General features: G+C 38.2%; 1 protein-coding gene across 1 annotated transcript in view; it reads left to right on the forward strand.

Moving 5' to 3' along the window:
- LOC104491749 (E3 ubiquitin-protein ligase TTC3-like) overlaps positions 1 to 16,536 on the forward strand; it is a 61,310-nt gene that overhangs the window by 38,078 nt on the left and 6,696 nt on the right. The window contains 12 exon segments of the mRNA XM_010134216.1: positions 2,700 to 3,014; positions 3,838 to 4,101; positions 4,511 to 4,557; positions 6,226 to 6,282; positions 7,651 to 7,727; positions 9,089 to 9,241; positions 9,648 to 10,539; positions 12,348 to 12,413; positions 12,932 to 13,081; positions 14,284 to 14,423; positions 15,751 to 15,819; positions 16,500 to 16,536. The exon segment at positions 16,500 to 16,536 is cut by the window's right edge and continues 1 nt beyond it. Coding sequence (XP_010132518.1) covers positions 2,700 to 3,014; positions 3,838 to 4,101; positions 4,511 to 4,557; positions 6,226 to 6,282; positions 7,651 to 7,727; positions 9,089 to 9,241; positions 9,648 to 10,539; positions 12,348 to 12,413; positions 12,932 to 13,081; positions 14,284 to 14,423; positions 15,751 to 15,819; positions 16,500 to 16,536 — 2,267 coding nt within the window.

The raw sequence follows: 16,536 nt of genomic DNA on the forward strand, positions 1-16,536 counted from the left end.
CACCCTGAAGTACTACAGGTAAAAGTTGGGACGCTGATGCAGGAATATGTCAAGATGAAACAAGTTTAACCCAGTTCTGCAAAAATCTGTGTTGGTGTTGACCAGTGTTTTTAATTTGTCCTAAGTTAATTCCATAATAAAATTGAAGTCTTGCATGTTTTTGAAAACAGGCTATCTGTTGCTCTGTGTTTTCACTTGGGGGAATTTTGTGAGGAAATCTTTCAAAAGAAAACCTAATTCAATTTCCCAAGCTGTCTGAGAGGTTGACAGGCTAGTTTCAGGGGAAAGCTTGATTGCTGTGGAAGAAGTGGTTAAAACACTAAAATCAGTGTCACAGGATCCTGATTTAGCTGTGGAATGAACCTCACTCAGAATAGGAAAGCAACAATTTTTTTTTTATGGAGGTAGAATGACAATTTGACAAAATTTAATGAATTTTATAGAACTTAGCAAAGTTTAACTGATTTATCAAGGTTCAATTTGGTAGCAAGGTTCACTCTATTACTTACTATGTAGGAGAAATATGCAGAGGTAAATTGATTTGGGCTTGGTCCAGGATGATTGTGAGAGAGATGTACAAAGGAAAATCAACCTGGAGCTGCGCTGGAATGAGAGGCTGGGAGCGAAAGGGGTAAGGGAAGCCCTCCTGTTGAATTGGTCCATGGTTCATGTCTAAAAACGTAGAGGGAAACCCTCCTGTTGAGTCATGAGGTTCAGAATGGACCCCCCAGTCTCTTAAACTTCTCAGAGAGGAGTCTAGGTGTGGCAAGGTCTCCCCTTAGTTGCAGACTTAATGAACGGTTTATGTGTAAGGATACAGAGGAATCAAAGGGGTAAGGAAGGCCCTGCCATTGCATCACGAGGTTCAGACCCTCCAGACTCCTTCAGAGAGTGCGGCTAGATCCAAGCCTAGTCCCAGACTTGGTCAACGGTTAATGTCTAAGAGTGTTCAGATATGGCAATTCAGTGGTAGTGATGTAATGTGGCACCGTGGGTCCTATGTAACTTTAAGGTAGAAGCAGTTTAAATGTCATTAACACTATTACGATAAATCGTAAGATCAGGCTCTATGATTATATATATGTAAAGTGTGTACATAGCAATGCTTCGTTAATAATAATTGATTATAATTATACAGATTCAGCTAAGGAATCAGGGAAGTTATCTAAACAAATCTCACACATGCATACAAAGAAATATATATACAGGTGCAGAGGTTCACCTCTGATACAGATGTTTTCCTTCCTGCAGATTATAGTAAATTTTTGGACCCAGTGATCTTTAGAATTTTGCAGAATCCAGTTATAGCGAGTTTCTCACCTCTTCCTTCGCTGGCTTATTATGAGCAGATGGTCTTTCCCGTTTGTTGGCCTTTATGAGCAGACGGCTAGAGTCTGGCCTGAGAGGTGTCCCAGCGCAGGGGGAGATACCGAGACACAGCCCGCTGCAATCCTCGAATGCTCCAGGGGGCCTCACTTAGGAGATCGGTATTTATAGGGCTGCAAGATGATAGACGTTGGCCAGTGCTTTCTTGTCAGGCAATCTCGGCACTTTTCAAAGCGGGCTGTGATCCAGGCAGGAGGGCTTGTGGCTAAGTTTCCCAGGCAACAGGAGTTTCAGGTGTGGTTAGGGAGTGCCTAATTGTTCCAGTTCACTGTGCTGTTACCCAGGACAGGAAAGTACCGCATTGCTTGAAGTCCCTGCCTCGTGAATTGAGATCAGGAAGTGCCAAATTATCCCAGCCCACTGCGTTTCTCTAATTAAGCAGGAACACAATGGCTGGTGCCAGCATTGCAGTGCAGTCCAAAAAGGAGAAGGGAGGTGTCTGCACCAACACATAGATCACAAAGGGGTTTGTTTTGTTTTGTTTTATTTTATTAGCAGCCATAGCTACCTTTGAAATAAGAACAAATTTGCTTGTAAATTGGAGAGGCGTTTAAGTGGGAGGAGTAATTGTTTGTATATACGTTTGTGAGAGAGGTTTTTAACGCAGACTTCTGCAGAATAAACTCAGGCATGGCTTATACCTGTAGAGTTCACTGAATCTGTTAGTGTGCTTGGAACTGTTTGCTACAATGCTTTATTTTTCCAAGTGTAATTCATAGTGCATTGGTTTCTTAAAAAATTGTTTTCAGATCTACATCTTTTGACTATAGTTGTTGTCAGTTATGCTCTGAAAGTGGCCTTCTACGAATGTCTGTTCAGTGAAGAATAATGAAAGATGAAGGCTGATGTGAGTCAGCGACCTTTTTCACTCTTGTTCTATAAAGAACCTGTGGTGGGGTCAGGGCAAAGGCTTGCTACTAGGTGTATGCTTGGGCATTCAGAAGTGTGCCTGTGCCCCTGATGCTTGGGGAATTCTGTCTCTGCATCAGAGCTGGCATGCAGCCCACAGATAAGTCTGTATAGAGAATTTCTTGAAGCTACTATTACTGGCAGGTAATTTTTTTTTTCTTTCTGAAATCTAGTTAAGATGCTAAGGATTATTTCTTTGTGTAAGACACATTATGAATGTGTCAAATTCATAATGCTAAGGCTAATTTATATGGAAAGTTACATATTCTGTAATTTTCAGTGTTGTAATAAAGCAAATCGTAAAAACATTCCTTAGTTCAAATTATTTGTACTTTGATGTTTTTAATTGTGGTAATCAAACATGAAATCTGACTGTGTTTGGTTTTTTTTAAATCCTATTATAGGTTACGTTCAGGATTTATATGCTGGTGATCGAGTCCTGCAGCATATCAGTCGAAATGCTGAACAAATAAAAACAGCTGTTCGTGATGCCTCCAAACTAGTAAAGGAATTACTTTCATGGTTTGTAATCAGTGAGGAGGATTACACGTCATATTCCAGAACTAGTAGCGTGTCACATGAAGTGATGGAGCAGCTTATTGGTTACTTAATTCAGGAAAAAAACAGAGTAAAAACAAGGGTTTTCATCCATGTGCTGAGTGAGCTGGAAGAAGTGGATCCCAAATTACTCAAGTGGCTGAAGCATCTTAACAACTTGGGTAGGCTATATGTTTATGTAATAGCAAAAGACCTTACTCTGTCACACTTGTTCAGCTTACAGATGAAAATATAACCTCCCTATTTTCCAGTCTTGCTTTCTTAAGTTTAAATGGTAAAACCTCCCTCTCTTTCATTTAGTTAATCCTTAGCCAGGATTTCTAGTAAAGAAAGTGTGACCACTGGTAACACAGGAACAACCTCTCCAAGTAAAGCATTCCAGTGTGGGCAGGGCTGTGTCCATACAAGGAAGAGAAAATCAAGCATATTTACTTTTTAGTGTCTTTAAATTCCAGAAGAAGCTTAAATGATAATATTAGTATAAATTTTTTCTTTCTGGAAAGTAAATCATGGTGGGTTTTTTTGTCTAAAAAATTTAGCTGAGTGTTTAATGTGAAAGTAATTTAACTTGGTGCTCTTTGTTCGTGTTGCCTTGCTGTGCAGTTTCCTATTGCGTTTATAATTGGATGTAGTTAGAAGTTTCTTTTTGCAGGTAAAGTGGACATGAGATGTTAAAATCTTGGATGAGATCTGGGTTCTCAAATCTGTTCAGTTGTGTCCGTGTGCTTTAAGGAAATTATATAGATTTATTATACTAACAGTAATTTGGTGTTGACTAAAAATATTTATATAAGCTCCCTTTTAGAATTTTTGTTTGCATTTTCAAGATACAAAAGCTTTTACATAATCTGTTTCAGCTACAGAAACTATCTGTTTCAGTGTTTCTAGGACAAACACTTCCTCTTTGAAGAAGTGTATCATGCTGTAAGCACTAATTCTCTGAAGCCAGAATGAAATGTTGGGTTTTTTCCCCATGTCTTTTAGGTCTGACAGCTACAAAGAACTTTCTCCTTCAATATGGACAATTCTTAAGAGAGCTTGACCTTTCTGTTTTAACCACACTCTGGAATGAGAAGTATGGTAGTAAATTTGACTATGTGACAACTAATTCCGAAGACAAAGAAATTTTTGATTATTTCTTCAAACCACCCCTAGAGAAAACCCGTTGTTTAATATGGCTGTTAGAAGACAACAGAGAAAACTTTCCATTTCTTCATCAAGCTTTAGATGAATTCTTTGATAAAATGGGTAAGGATGCAGAAGTCATCATTCTTACAAGCGTTGTGTTTTGTCTGCTTTTACACAACATTTGATGGGCTCTGTGAAAGGCTGAAACCTCAGCAAACAACTAACCGCCTCACTATTTTCTGTGTTTGGTGCACAAAAGGCAAGCCACCCTTTTTGAGGTTACGTTCTGCTGTTTTGATTCATGTACCACAACCAGCATGTGGGTTTACCTTAATGCATATATGATGTCCAGCCAAAATAAGACTTTATCTTTCAGTTTAAGATTCTGTAGCTACAGTCTTTGAGGTGCTTTGGTGGTATTTGATAAAGGATTAGGATAATCACTGCTATAGTTTCACAGCTCACAACTGTAAGTTGTAAAACCTTCCTGATTCCGTTGACAAATGTGACTTTGTTATCCTCTCAATAGATGACCCTACCGTTATATTAAAGAAGCAGGGAAATGAAAATATATCGGTAAGTGAACTTAATGCCTGTTTGGTATAAGCGTGGAAGCAAGTATGCGTTTGTTTTAAAAATGTGCAGAAGTGAATGGAGAGGCGTCTCTTTTGGTTTACATCGTCATCCTTCAGATCTGATTAGGGGTTTATTCTTTTGTTTCATCTCCACTCCTCCTCCCTGCTCCTTTTCTTAAAATGTTTGAACGCCATGTACTATATTTCCTGAATGTCTGTCAGTTAAATACCTCTTGGGTTTTCTCTTTAGTTAAAGCACAAACCGACCAGATACCTTTTAAACTATGAGCGTTTCACGGGCACAGCTGAGGAAATTGTGGTGAAAGTGGATGAGGGTACACTGCTGTGCTGTATCGCCTCCTCTGGACAGGGGAGATAAGGCAAATTAGGTGTCTGAGAATAGCATTTGCATATGGCTTAATAACAGCAGCTAGGTGTTAACTTTAAAAGAAGTCTCAAAGTATCATTGGGGAATTAGAGGGGAAAAAAAGTGCCCAATGTGCAGAGAGACTCTTGCTAACTGTTGTGTCTTCATATTTACTGTGACAACTGAACTTGAAGCGTGGATACTTCCTTGAGTGTGCTTAACTTGATTCTGCAGAATTTTAGACACTAATTGTACTACGTATTTTACAGTCCAAAGCAACAAAGGAGAAGGTAGAGTAAACCAGCTTTACCTTCAGATGTCATTAAATTGCAAGGAATTTGATGTTTGTTCCACTAATAAGCAAAGTAAAATTGAAGCGGGTTAGACTTACTTTATGTTTGTTCATTACAATTTATAGATGCTTTTCAGATTCAACCTATAAATCTTCAAGTGTACATTATTTTGAATCGCTTCTTGATTAGTATCTGAATTAAAATCCATTCTAATTGTTAGAAGTATATTATTTATTTTGGTTATTTATGTGTCTGAGGCAGTCTCATTTAAAATTATTCTAGCCTGTAGATAAATTTGTACAAAACCAAGATGTACTTCTGATACAGAATAAATCTTTAGAGTTAATTAATTAATAGACATCTTAATAAAATGTGAAATTCTTTGCTTTTTCATTTCATTAATTGGAAATCCAGAAGGAAATCAAAACCATTACAACAAAATTATTACTATGTCAATGTCACTTATATCCTAAAATAGACTGTTTGTAAGTTACTCTTAGTAGAGTTATGGTAGTTTATAATCACAGCCTTATTAAAAAGGGAAGATGCATTTTAGTTTCTTCATCTTTGTATGTATTAGCAAATTGAAGTGACCAGAACATTGAACAGTTCTGTTTGCTTCTCGTTCCCCACACAAAGATGTGATCTGTGCGATGTCACAGGTCTTCAAATACCCAATTTCCACTGTGAGTAAGCATCTGAAATACTGTAATGATAAAATATTCTGTTTTTAAAAATCAGTGTTCTCTACTTTTAAAGAGAAAAACAATGAAAAAGAATAAAATGGGTAAAGTCTTCCAAGGATCTGTTTCTTTTTGTGTTTTCCACCTGGGGATTGAGTGGAGAGTGAGAAGATTGCATACTTCGCCTTGTAAATCTTGCTGGTCAAACCAGAATAAGAATTTAAATACGAAACTTTTTGAAATTGACATACTGGTTTTGGAAATGCATCATAATATTTTTCGAATGAAAAAGAAAAACAAAAATGATTTATTTTTTTCTGTTTCAGACTAATGATATCAAAGTTAAAAACAAAACCAGGAAGAAGAATGCCAAAGACTCAAGGGTCAGTGACTTTTTAGCTACTTAATACAAATAGGTTTTTATAGAATTACTGGCGTTCAGATGTGTAGAGGCTGTTTCCCAAAACACCTTGTGAAGTAGCTTTTCCTGAAGCAAAATAATGCTGTTAGGACTCAATTAATGCAGTTTTGGTTTATTTTGTTAAAATACAGGTCTGTCAGAATAAAAGGTATCTCTAAACTTGGAAAAAAGCGTTATTCATGAATAGCTTTGGCTGTGGCTGGCTGGCAATACCTTCAGTCTGCCCACTGTCTTACTTCTGAACGGCTGTTTTGACGTAATTTGCCATATGGGAAAATGTGAATACAGTATGCTGACCGCGCTGCGTAATTAATACTTCATGCTCCACGTTGCTTTGCACTGACAAATAGCAAATACGGAGAAGAACACTTTACTAGTCATTTTGTGGATGAAAAATACATCCATACACCTCATGAAAGAGGTCTGAAATTATGTCTGTAACTGTCTTTTCTGATAAATTTTATAAGCATATCAGTGACTGAAGATGCAAGCGGTCCATGTATTGCTCCCAAAAATGTTATTGGTTGTTCAGTATTTTATGCATTTTGCTAGGAATAATATTCTACCTGAAACATACTGTCTTTGTGCTGCTTTTCTAAGATTTTTCTTTATGGAAAGCTTCAGATACAATCATCTTTGTTTCCTCCATGCCTCCACTTTTTTTATAATTTTACAGAATTTCAGGTGTAAACTTAAATTTTTTTTTTTTCCCCCCCCTCTATTTTCATCAGTCAGGTTTTTCTTTTTCTGGATTAGATGCATTATACAAGTCTGTGCATGTAAAGTTATTGGATAATAAAATTGAAAATCAAATAAAACAATTTGTAATGGTGAACATAAGAATAACAGGTGTCATATTAAAACCATATTGAACTAGGGATAACTCAGACTTGCTTGTAATAAAAGTACTAAACCTTGAAGACTCTTGAATGTAAGGGAGGGGATCCTAGAAGGTCAGCTGATGTACAGTCCAGTGGAAAGAAGTTACACAAAAGTCTTAAAGTGTAGCTCTAGTGTTTGTTTTTTAATCCACACTCAAAGAAAAATCAGGCACTTCTACATTTTTTGCTGAAATGGGGAAAAAAAAAAAAGGGAGGTTGCACTGAATATCTCATTTCTTTTTCCAAAGTTTCTGAGGAAGAAATTAATGATTTTAAATTAAGAACCTTCTTGCCATGGCTTAGTATTGATAATGGCACTTGTAAGTTTGGCCTCTGAATGTGATAGTTACTTACACTGAACCTTGTTCTGTTAGCTATTCATAGTCTTTATAGTGGATCACTTTGCTTATACTTCTGAGATAAAAAATTAATAATCTGTTTTTAATTAGTCTATTTTAGTATTATCCAGTGGGGTTAGTACAGCGCCACGAGAAGAAGATAAGATATTTATAGAAGAAAATACTTTGTAAGTACCATCGTGTATCTTTGCTTTTATTGCCCGAACTCCAGAGTGCTTTCCAGGTACTGGAGAAGACAGTGTCTGAGAAACACCCAGGTCTGGGTTAGCATCTAGATGTTTTTGATACGAGCTTGTATGGAGCCATTGCTTCTCCGCTTCCAGAACAGGCATAATGGGCAGTGGAATTTTAAAGATCATAACCATGCAGGATGTAACCACATGGTTGCCAGCTGCAGCTTTTAGGCCCAGAGCTATTCTTTCAAGTAACATCTTGCTTGCTCCATGTCCCATTTTAATGTAGCAAGAAATCAGTTGATGAATTTGTACATACTCCACCAGTCTCACCTGAACTTTGCCATCCACACCATGTGAGGCGGGTTATGATGTTGAATGGAGGTAATCTGTAGTGCATCGTTCAGAGTTTGTGTGTTTATCAGGAGCGTTCTTGTGTTCTGAGCCAGGGGTTGCTCTTGCTCATAGATGTGAAAGCTCCTAGCAAGAGCTAGGCCTTAGTATTGGCTAGCGGCGGGTTAATTAATAAGTTTCGCAATTAAGTATTTTGGGGATAGTGTTCATTTTGCCTGCTAGAAAAAGGTTTGTTTTTGAAATATATTTTTAGCACTGTGTAGGTACCATACACGTACTGTTAAAAACGACGCAGGGAGCTTAGACACAATACAGCCACACGTACCAATATGATATCAACTGGTGTCCATTTATTCCCAGATAGCTCTATTTTTATACCATAGCTAATTCATTAGTAAACACCGTTACATCATAGCTAAACATTATGATTCGTCACTGGTTAAAAAAGTTAATTCATTAGTAATCGGTTACACCGTTTTTAGGCAGCACGATTCGTTACTTGTCATTAATTATGGATTAGGTTAATGCAAAGCCCTCCTTTTAATTACCTCACTTAGAAAACTTGTTCAAAGCACCTTGCAAGAAATTAATAAGCCATTTGACCTTGGCTCAGTTCTCACTTCTCAGCAGTTTTTTAAACAAGGATCCTTGCTAATTAAAGTTTTGATAACTGAGCTGCAGAGCTCCGATAAGTAATTTCAAACAAAGAGCTTTGTAAAACTGCACTTTTGCTACCTGAGAGCCGAGGTTCTGTTAGCTACTACAGCAGACTTTTAAAAGCAGACTTTAAGCGAACTTTAGAATTACAGTTTTGCTAACTCAAAATAAGATTCTGGATTGCCCAGAATATGCCCATTTTCTTGAAGAAATCCCACAGTGTACTGTTTTCAGTATGTGTGATAAATACTGTTATTTTCAGTGACAAGAATTATTGGTCGTGTGCAGTGCTGCTTACTATTTCTTTCTTTCCTCTCTCTCTTTTTTTTTTTTTAATGCTACAGAGATTTTACAAATTCTTATGAACCGTTTGCAATCCCAGAATATCTTCAGGGGCAACTAGAAGAATTTGAAGCTGTCTGTGACATTTCAAATAGTAACAGTTATCAAAGACTTTTGGGTAACAACCAACATCAAACCTGTGAGAGCTTATATGAGTACGTATACATTTCTGTGCTCAGCAGTTCAAAGGGTTTAATATTACTTCATAATTTCTATAACATTCTGTATTATGTCCGGGTGGTCCTGTGTATGTAGGTAGGTGCAGAAAGGTATGTACTGATGCTTCGTTGCATGATTTTAGTAAGATGTGGACAAGCAAGAACACTACAGAAAAATTTTCTGCTTGGCTTGAACACCATTTCCCAAATGATTGTTCTTCAGTGGCTCTAGAGGTTCTTTGCTTTTAAACGTTATTGTGAAAGTACATGTGAAGTAAAACTTTGATTAATAATGCAACTCTTTTTTTTTTTTTTTTTTAAAAAGTGTCTACTGATACTGGGTACTCAATCTAGAGACCTGTGAGACCCCTCTTTTTTTTTTTTTTTTTTTAATTTTTAAAAGATATTTCTCTCAAATCTTGGAAGAACACGGCCCTATGGAAATCAATAATAAGTTACTAATTGGGGAATATGAACATTTCCCTGAAGAAGCTCGAAAGATTGTAGAAGATGAAGGTGGTCTGAAGTTCTTTCTTCTGAAATCATTTCGTTTCATTATGGTGGATAATCTTATTGGCTTAAGAAAGCATGCAGTTCTTCTTAGAGGAGATACAAACAGAAATGAGACTAGTGATAATGAAGGAGAAAATTATGAAGTCTGTGATGGGCAAGAAAATTCTTCCCAGAACAAGCTACAGTTAAATCCAGCTGCTAAGGAATTCATACCGCTGTCTTATCCTAAGAAACCCTATTTATCGACATCTACTGACTTAACAGTAGCAAGTTATGCGACTCAACGGTATTTGCCCTGGTCTTTTCCTGCTTCATGTAAATCACTGCATTCTTTGCAAGGTCGCGGTACTGATAACATAGAAGATGAGTCGTCGTTTTCAGAAATTTTGCTAAATTGTTTTGGTTCTGAAAATCCTAGTATTCTTTTGCCTTGGACTTCGTGGCATTGTCAGTACAACGGAGTCTCACCAGTGCCTTCTCAAATGCCTCTGCTGTCCAGTGTTGCCAATCAACCTAGTTGTATTTATGCTGATCATGTAGCTCATCAGGATAAGGATGAATCAGCAATTTCAGACAGCAAATCCCATTTTGTACCAACTGAAATACAAACGTGTGAAGACCCTCAGTGCCAACTGAAGCACTCTAATAGTACAGTTTATGAAGACGATTGCAGTAGTACAGATGAAGCTGAATGTGATATACAGGTTATTAAGACGGAAAAAGAAAGCAGAGGTATACCTCTAATGAAGAGTAATCCTCATACAAGGATGATAGCTGTTCAGGTAAGAAATTAAACTGGAACAGTTCTTTGAGAGCTTTTGAGTGGTAATTGTCAGCGTTTGAGCACTACAAAGTGCACCTCCTTTTTGAACGATTTCTTTATGGCTTCCCAAAGGGTCAAATGTTACATAGAAGTTTCAAGAGCAAATATTCAAGTAATACTTCCAGACACCCAAATGTAAGGGATCTTAAAAGTAGTATTTAGCATTCTCTAGTGCTTGCGTTAAAAAAAACAGCCATGAGTTGGAAGATACTGGGATGTTTATCAGACCAAGAACTTCTTTAGAACTTGCAGTTTCAGTTGCTGACACTTTCTACAACTACTTTTTTTTTCTTCCATTTGCAATTCTGTAAAGAGATGGTCACTGAATTTTGTTCTGCCTGAAATTTTTGCAGATTTGTTTTAGCTTTCACAATATTTGAGGATTTAGATAGTTGTACATTCTAAGAATTGCTGGCTGATGCTTCCCTTGTGGTCTTACAGTGGTGGCCCAGCTGTAGGGCGAGTTCAAGGGGCGAACTCCTTCACATTTCCTTTTCCCTCCTGAAGTAAAAAAACCTGAAGTTTTGTCCTGCAGGCAGAGAAAGCACTGCTGAACACCCTGGAAAGGGGCGGGATGAGCAGCTGAACAGAAGAGGTGCTGGAGCATTCCCTCTTTAATCGTACCCCAGAGTTAGATCAGCATTCACCACTCGTGAAGACACGCCTCAAGTAACAGAGGGAGTCAATGGTCACATCCACGTTTGTTACAGAAAGCATTTGGGACTAAGATGACGGGTTTTCAGAGTGACGGCTATGGCAGTTTCACACATCCCCTCAGGAGAGGTTATCCAACATGCTAGAGGCACTGCCGGGGAGGAGTTACTCATCTTCACTTGTTTCTTGTCATGAAGGGTGGATTAGCTGTTTATGGCTGTAAGATAAATAGTCACCTTTTTATTGCTGCATTCTAAATCAGGAAGATGTTAACGTGGGTTTTCCTCAAACCTGTTTTGCGTACAAAACTTTTCTCCGCTTTAAACCTTTCCTGAGCAGTTGCTGAAAGTTAGTTTCCCATCAGTCTTGGCAGATGAATTTTGTCATTTACCTGACTGAGCTTTTAAAATGGGATTTCTCTTTGGTTCTTGAAGACGCGCAACGAGGTAACAGAAGAGGCAACAAGGTTTTCAATTTAGTGAATTCTGGTTAGCAGACATCAAAAGGGCACTACGCAGCAGATATGTTTCTGTTTGCAGAAGTGTGGTAGAGCAAGGCATTTAAGATTATCTGACTCTGCAGTAACATCACAAACTGGATCTTTAATATGTCACATTATTAGATCTTTAATTAGTTCTTTCAGTAAGTCCTTGAAGGGTGGTATTAGAGGAGACCAAGCAGGGACTCTGAAGATCCTTGAGTCTAGTTCCTTTTGAGTAGAGGCACATCTGTAGTAAATTTTGAGTTTAGGAGGAGCCACAAGACACAGCTCAGTGAGCTCTCAGCAGACACTGGTTTTGCAGGTCTCAGGTTGTCATACATTCAGGGCACAGCTGTGCTTAAAGACTCAGAGAACTGTTGTCAATGTACCTGCTTCGTAGTCAATTAAACTAGGGAGAGATCATGACAAGAGAAGTGCTCTCATTATGGATTGAAGGCCATTTCAGGCACACGTGCGTAATTTCTATTTACATTTTAGAAAGACCTACTTTGTAATGTTGTTTGATTTGTAAAATTGTAGGTTAAGTATAAAAGCTCCAAAACAGAGCTCACCTACTAGTTGCAAGCATGAACTGGAAAGCTATCATCAGTTAATGATTCTTTGTATTCTAGGTAAATCGTGAAGTAGCTGACAGGGAAACTAATACGTTGCCTTTTCATCCGTTTGAAATGCAACAAGTAAGTTACCCGCATATTTGTTTGGTTTGCTCTGTGTGTGTGGTTTGTTTTTTGGCTTTTTTGGGGGGTGGGGGGAGTGTGTGTTTTCCCTCCACTTCGTGTGGGGCTGTATCCCCTGATGTTCTTCTTGGAAACTCCACACAGGCCCACAACAACGAGGTTTTGGAGCTTTGTTCTGTAGGTATTACCATGTTGGAGTACATTTTGGGGATATTTAGTGTTTCCTCCCCAAATATCTCTAGGTTTGGTTTAAATATTCCTTTTGGGCATATAATGGCCTTTGAACTCATCATATTCCATTCGTGGTTAGACATGAATGCTTGTTTCCTGAGCTGGACTGAAAGTATTACACAACTTTCTCTTAAAGACCACCACCAACCAACCAAAGAGACCACCTCATCCACACTCGAGACTTTGAATCTCAGCTGACAGCAGATGGTTCTTTTTAGATCTCATGAATGTTTGCTGCCCTGTGGGAACAGATACTAGATTGGGTTTCATAACTATTTTATTTCCAGGGAGATATTCTACGTATGGAGAAAGAGCATCAGGTATTACAAGAACAACTTAAAGAAGCACAGGAAAAATACGAACAGTTACAAAGCCGAAGCTCAGAGGAAATCGGTGCTTTAGAAGAGCTCCTACAGACAAGTGTTGGAGAGACTGAGGTAATGTCTATCCATGCAGCACAGGGGCAAACTGCAGTGGGGCACATTCGGCTGTAGTGGATCGATGGTATTTTTCAAACTTGACTGGTAGTCTTCATTGCTGTGAGGTCTAACTCGTGTCATCTTCCTTTGAACACAATTAAACACACAGAGGATTGGTGGCTTCCACCTAGTGGATAGGTTTGGGTTTTGGTTCAACCTAAGAACAAAACAGCGTTACCCTGCTAACTCCTTGATTCATTGGGCTTGCTAATACACTTCGTTTCCTTGAAAATGACTGGGAGCAAGAGTAGTGGTCCCCAAATAACACTGTTACCACTTTGATTGGATTTTTTCTTATAGTTGAAGCTGTAGATGCTACCGTCGACCCTTTAGTCTACAGGAAAAATATTTCTGCATTTAAAAAAAAAAAATGGATAAAACTAAAGCCACCTCTCCCCATGCCCTCTGGAGCCTATCATTCAAGCTCAGTTTAATATCTTTTTTTCCTTTCAATGGTATGTTGGAGTAAAATCATGTACTGCAGCGTGGGAGCTCCTGCCTTCTAGCTTTACCATGGGCTGCAAGTAGCCTGGCAGACTTTGGTGTAAGGGGTGATGGAGTCTCACGTCTGGTCTTTCTGTATGAAGATTTGGTAAAAAAAAAAATGTGAGCTGAAAGCGTGGCTGTATGCAGGGTATATGAGCTTGTCCATGGACACTGTAGGACTTAAAAACAACTTTTGTTAATGTATTTCCCAGTGAGACGCTGATGCTGCCTCATTCTTTTAAGCCATTACGGCAGCCACCAGATTCACTGCTGTTTGCTCTGGCGTGAATTGTAAGTTCCCAGCCATTAGTAATGATACCGTCGTCTCAGTGCTGATTTTGAGCTGGATTTTGAGTTAGATGTCAGTATGTATTTGTGCATGACGCCATGGAACTGGGGTTTTTCTTTTAGCTGATGGCAAAACAAGATTATTATGAAGCCGTGTAAATGAGGTGTGCAGACAGTGTGGGAAAGCATTTATGAGTATGTTGCCTGTGCTAAACACCTGAACTAACAGTAAATGAAGCACTAGGAAAACTCTGTTACTGTGACTTTCACTGGCTTAGCTTTTGACCAGAAGAGTCAGCAAGCTGCTTTAACTTGCATTTGAATAAAACAGCATTTTCATAAATACTTAAAAATACCAAAATAATTTTCTTATTTTCTGGTTTTAGATATCAAAGAATGAACTGGCTTGGTTTCATCAAGACTTAGACGTACAAGTGAAAAAATGGCAACAGGAGAAAAAAGAAAATCAAGAGAACCTAAAAGCACTAAGGAACACATCTAAAAAGCATACAGATACCAATGATAGGTACAAATTTAAATGCATATTTACTTGACTTCCCCTTTGATTTTTTTTTTTTTAAAGCAGCAGTAAGTACAGTTATTTCTGATAGACTGTGACAGGTTTCAATATCTACTGATTCCGTCACGTATGGAGAGTGAAAACTCAGACTTGTTGCCCTGATCATGCCATTCTGAAAGGAGTCAAATGCAATTCTTGGATTAGAGCTGCTGTTAATAGGATCTACATACAATGTGATTGAACTTGACTAGCAAATGCTACTCCTTCACTATTTTCTTCCCACGTTTTCCTGAATGCTTTAGCTCTGCACTGCTTTTTCCACCTTTCTCCTTCGTGACCTACCATTGCCTTCTCAGCGTGCTTCTCTACTGCATTACAATTAGCTTTAAATTTTCGTTTCTGTTTTCCTTCTTCTTTCTTCTATTGCACAATCAACCCAGCTGAACTCTGGTTGGCGTCTGTTTTTCTTACAGGCTTTTTGTCTGTTCTGCCACATAGCCCACCCGAGGGTCATCCAGGGATGCACATTTCCTTCTTTTCTGGTCCTGTCACTCATTTCTCAGATTAAAGAAAACCTACAAGTAGCACATAACTGCATGTATCTCTTGTGGGGTTTTTCCACCCATCCTTCACTCTAAAACAGAAGTCTGCAGGGCTTTCCATAAAACTTACTTAAACCAGTAATACCCATGTATGAATCCCGTTATGACCCTGTGTGCACAAACCCAGCTGCTCCCTGGCCAGTGAGCTCTCCTGGCCGTGGACGAGGAGGGAATAACTAAAGTCAACTTCTACCATAGTCAACAGGCATCCATGGGACCATGTTACTCCTGTACTGCATCAAGTGCCATTAGATGAATTATTATCAGTAGCATTTCCTGAAACATCCTAAAGACTTCAGAAATCTTTACATAACCAGCTAGATGTTTCATCACAGCAACAGGCTGAAATATCTACATGTCTGCTTTCCTATCTTGACTTTTTTGCAAGTTACAGGTAAACATTTAAAATAGCTTCTAGATAACTGCTGAAACTGAGTCACGTAGCACTTCTTCTAATCAGATTGGACAATTCCTACTGTATTTTTAATGTTCTCTCTCAGTTTACAGACCCCAGGAGACTTCTGTCTTGATTTCTGTTGTATCTCTCCTGAAAAATCATCAGCCTGCTTTTATGTTAGTTACTGCTTAATTAGGAATACATTTAAATGTACTTAAGGTATGAAACAGCATATAAAACATACAGGTTGTCACTGTAGTCATAGGGGTATGTGTTTTGTATTTGCTAATGAGCATCTTTCAGACAGCCCTTAATAAATGTTTGATTACTCTAGGCATTTGAAGACCATTGATGAGAAGGAAAAGCAATATAACGTATATTTAAATACGTATCTCGAGACCAGGTAAAACTCTTGTACCTTTCAGCAATATTTACGTTTCTCTGCTGACTTGTCATTATAGGAGCTGTCTGCTTCACTCTGGGTAAAGGCTTAGAAAAAATAAGCGCTTTAACCTACATCTCTTATTCAGAGTTAGCTTTTATTTATCATAAGTATTTTCTTTTAGATATTTAGAATAATGAAAATCTAGTTTTGTAACACACTCTCATGCAGTTCTCTTGATTATATGATACTGTGTTTTAGAACACAGGTTAGAAGTTGGGTGTGGTACAGACGTACCGAACTGTTGTATGTAGCTTTGGATCTTCACGCACTTATAGTCCTAAATGTACACAAGGTTATCTAAACATTTTCTGCAAGTTTCTGAAGTCAAGGTTTCATTTATAGATACATTCTTTATATATGTGATCATGCTCAGAACAATAATACTTGCGTGACTGCACAATCAAACTCCTATAACCCTTTTAGGCCGCACGGTGAAGTGTGGTTAAAAACTCCCACAGTCGTGTCCGCAGAGCTGGCACGTGGGTACACACGATGCTGTACCTGAAGGCACGAGCTGTACAGTGTAAATGGAGAATGAAGTGAGAATAGCTGTAGAAAATCCCTAAAATGCCATATATTTTTAGATACTATTCTGTTGTAAATGTTACTCAAATATTTGACTTCTTTTTATTTCGCAGTAATAAATTTGCTAATGAGAAAGTAAAATTGGAAGAG

Source organism: Buceros rhinoceros, unplaced genomic scaffold (assembly GCF_000710305.1).
Source record: "Buceros rhinoceros silvestris isolate BGI_N320 unplaced genomic scaffold, ASM71030v1 scaffold16374, whole genome shotgun sequence".
Classification (NCBI taxonomy): Eukaryota; Metazoa; Chordata; class Aves; order Bucerotiformes; family Bucerotidae; genus Buceros; species Buceros rhinoceros.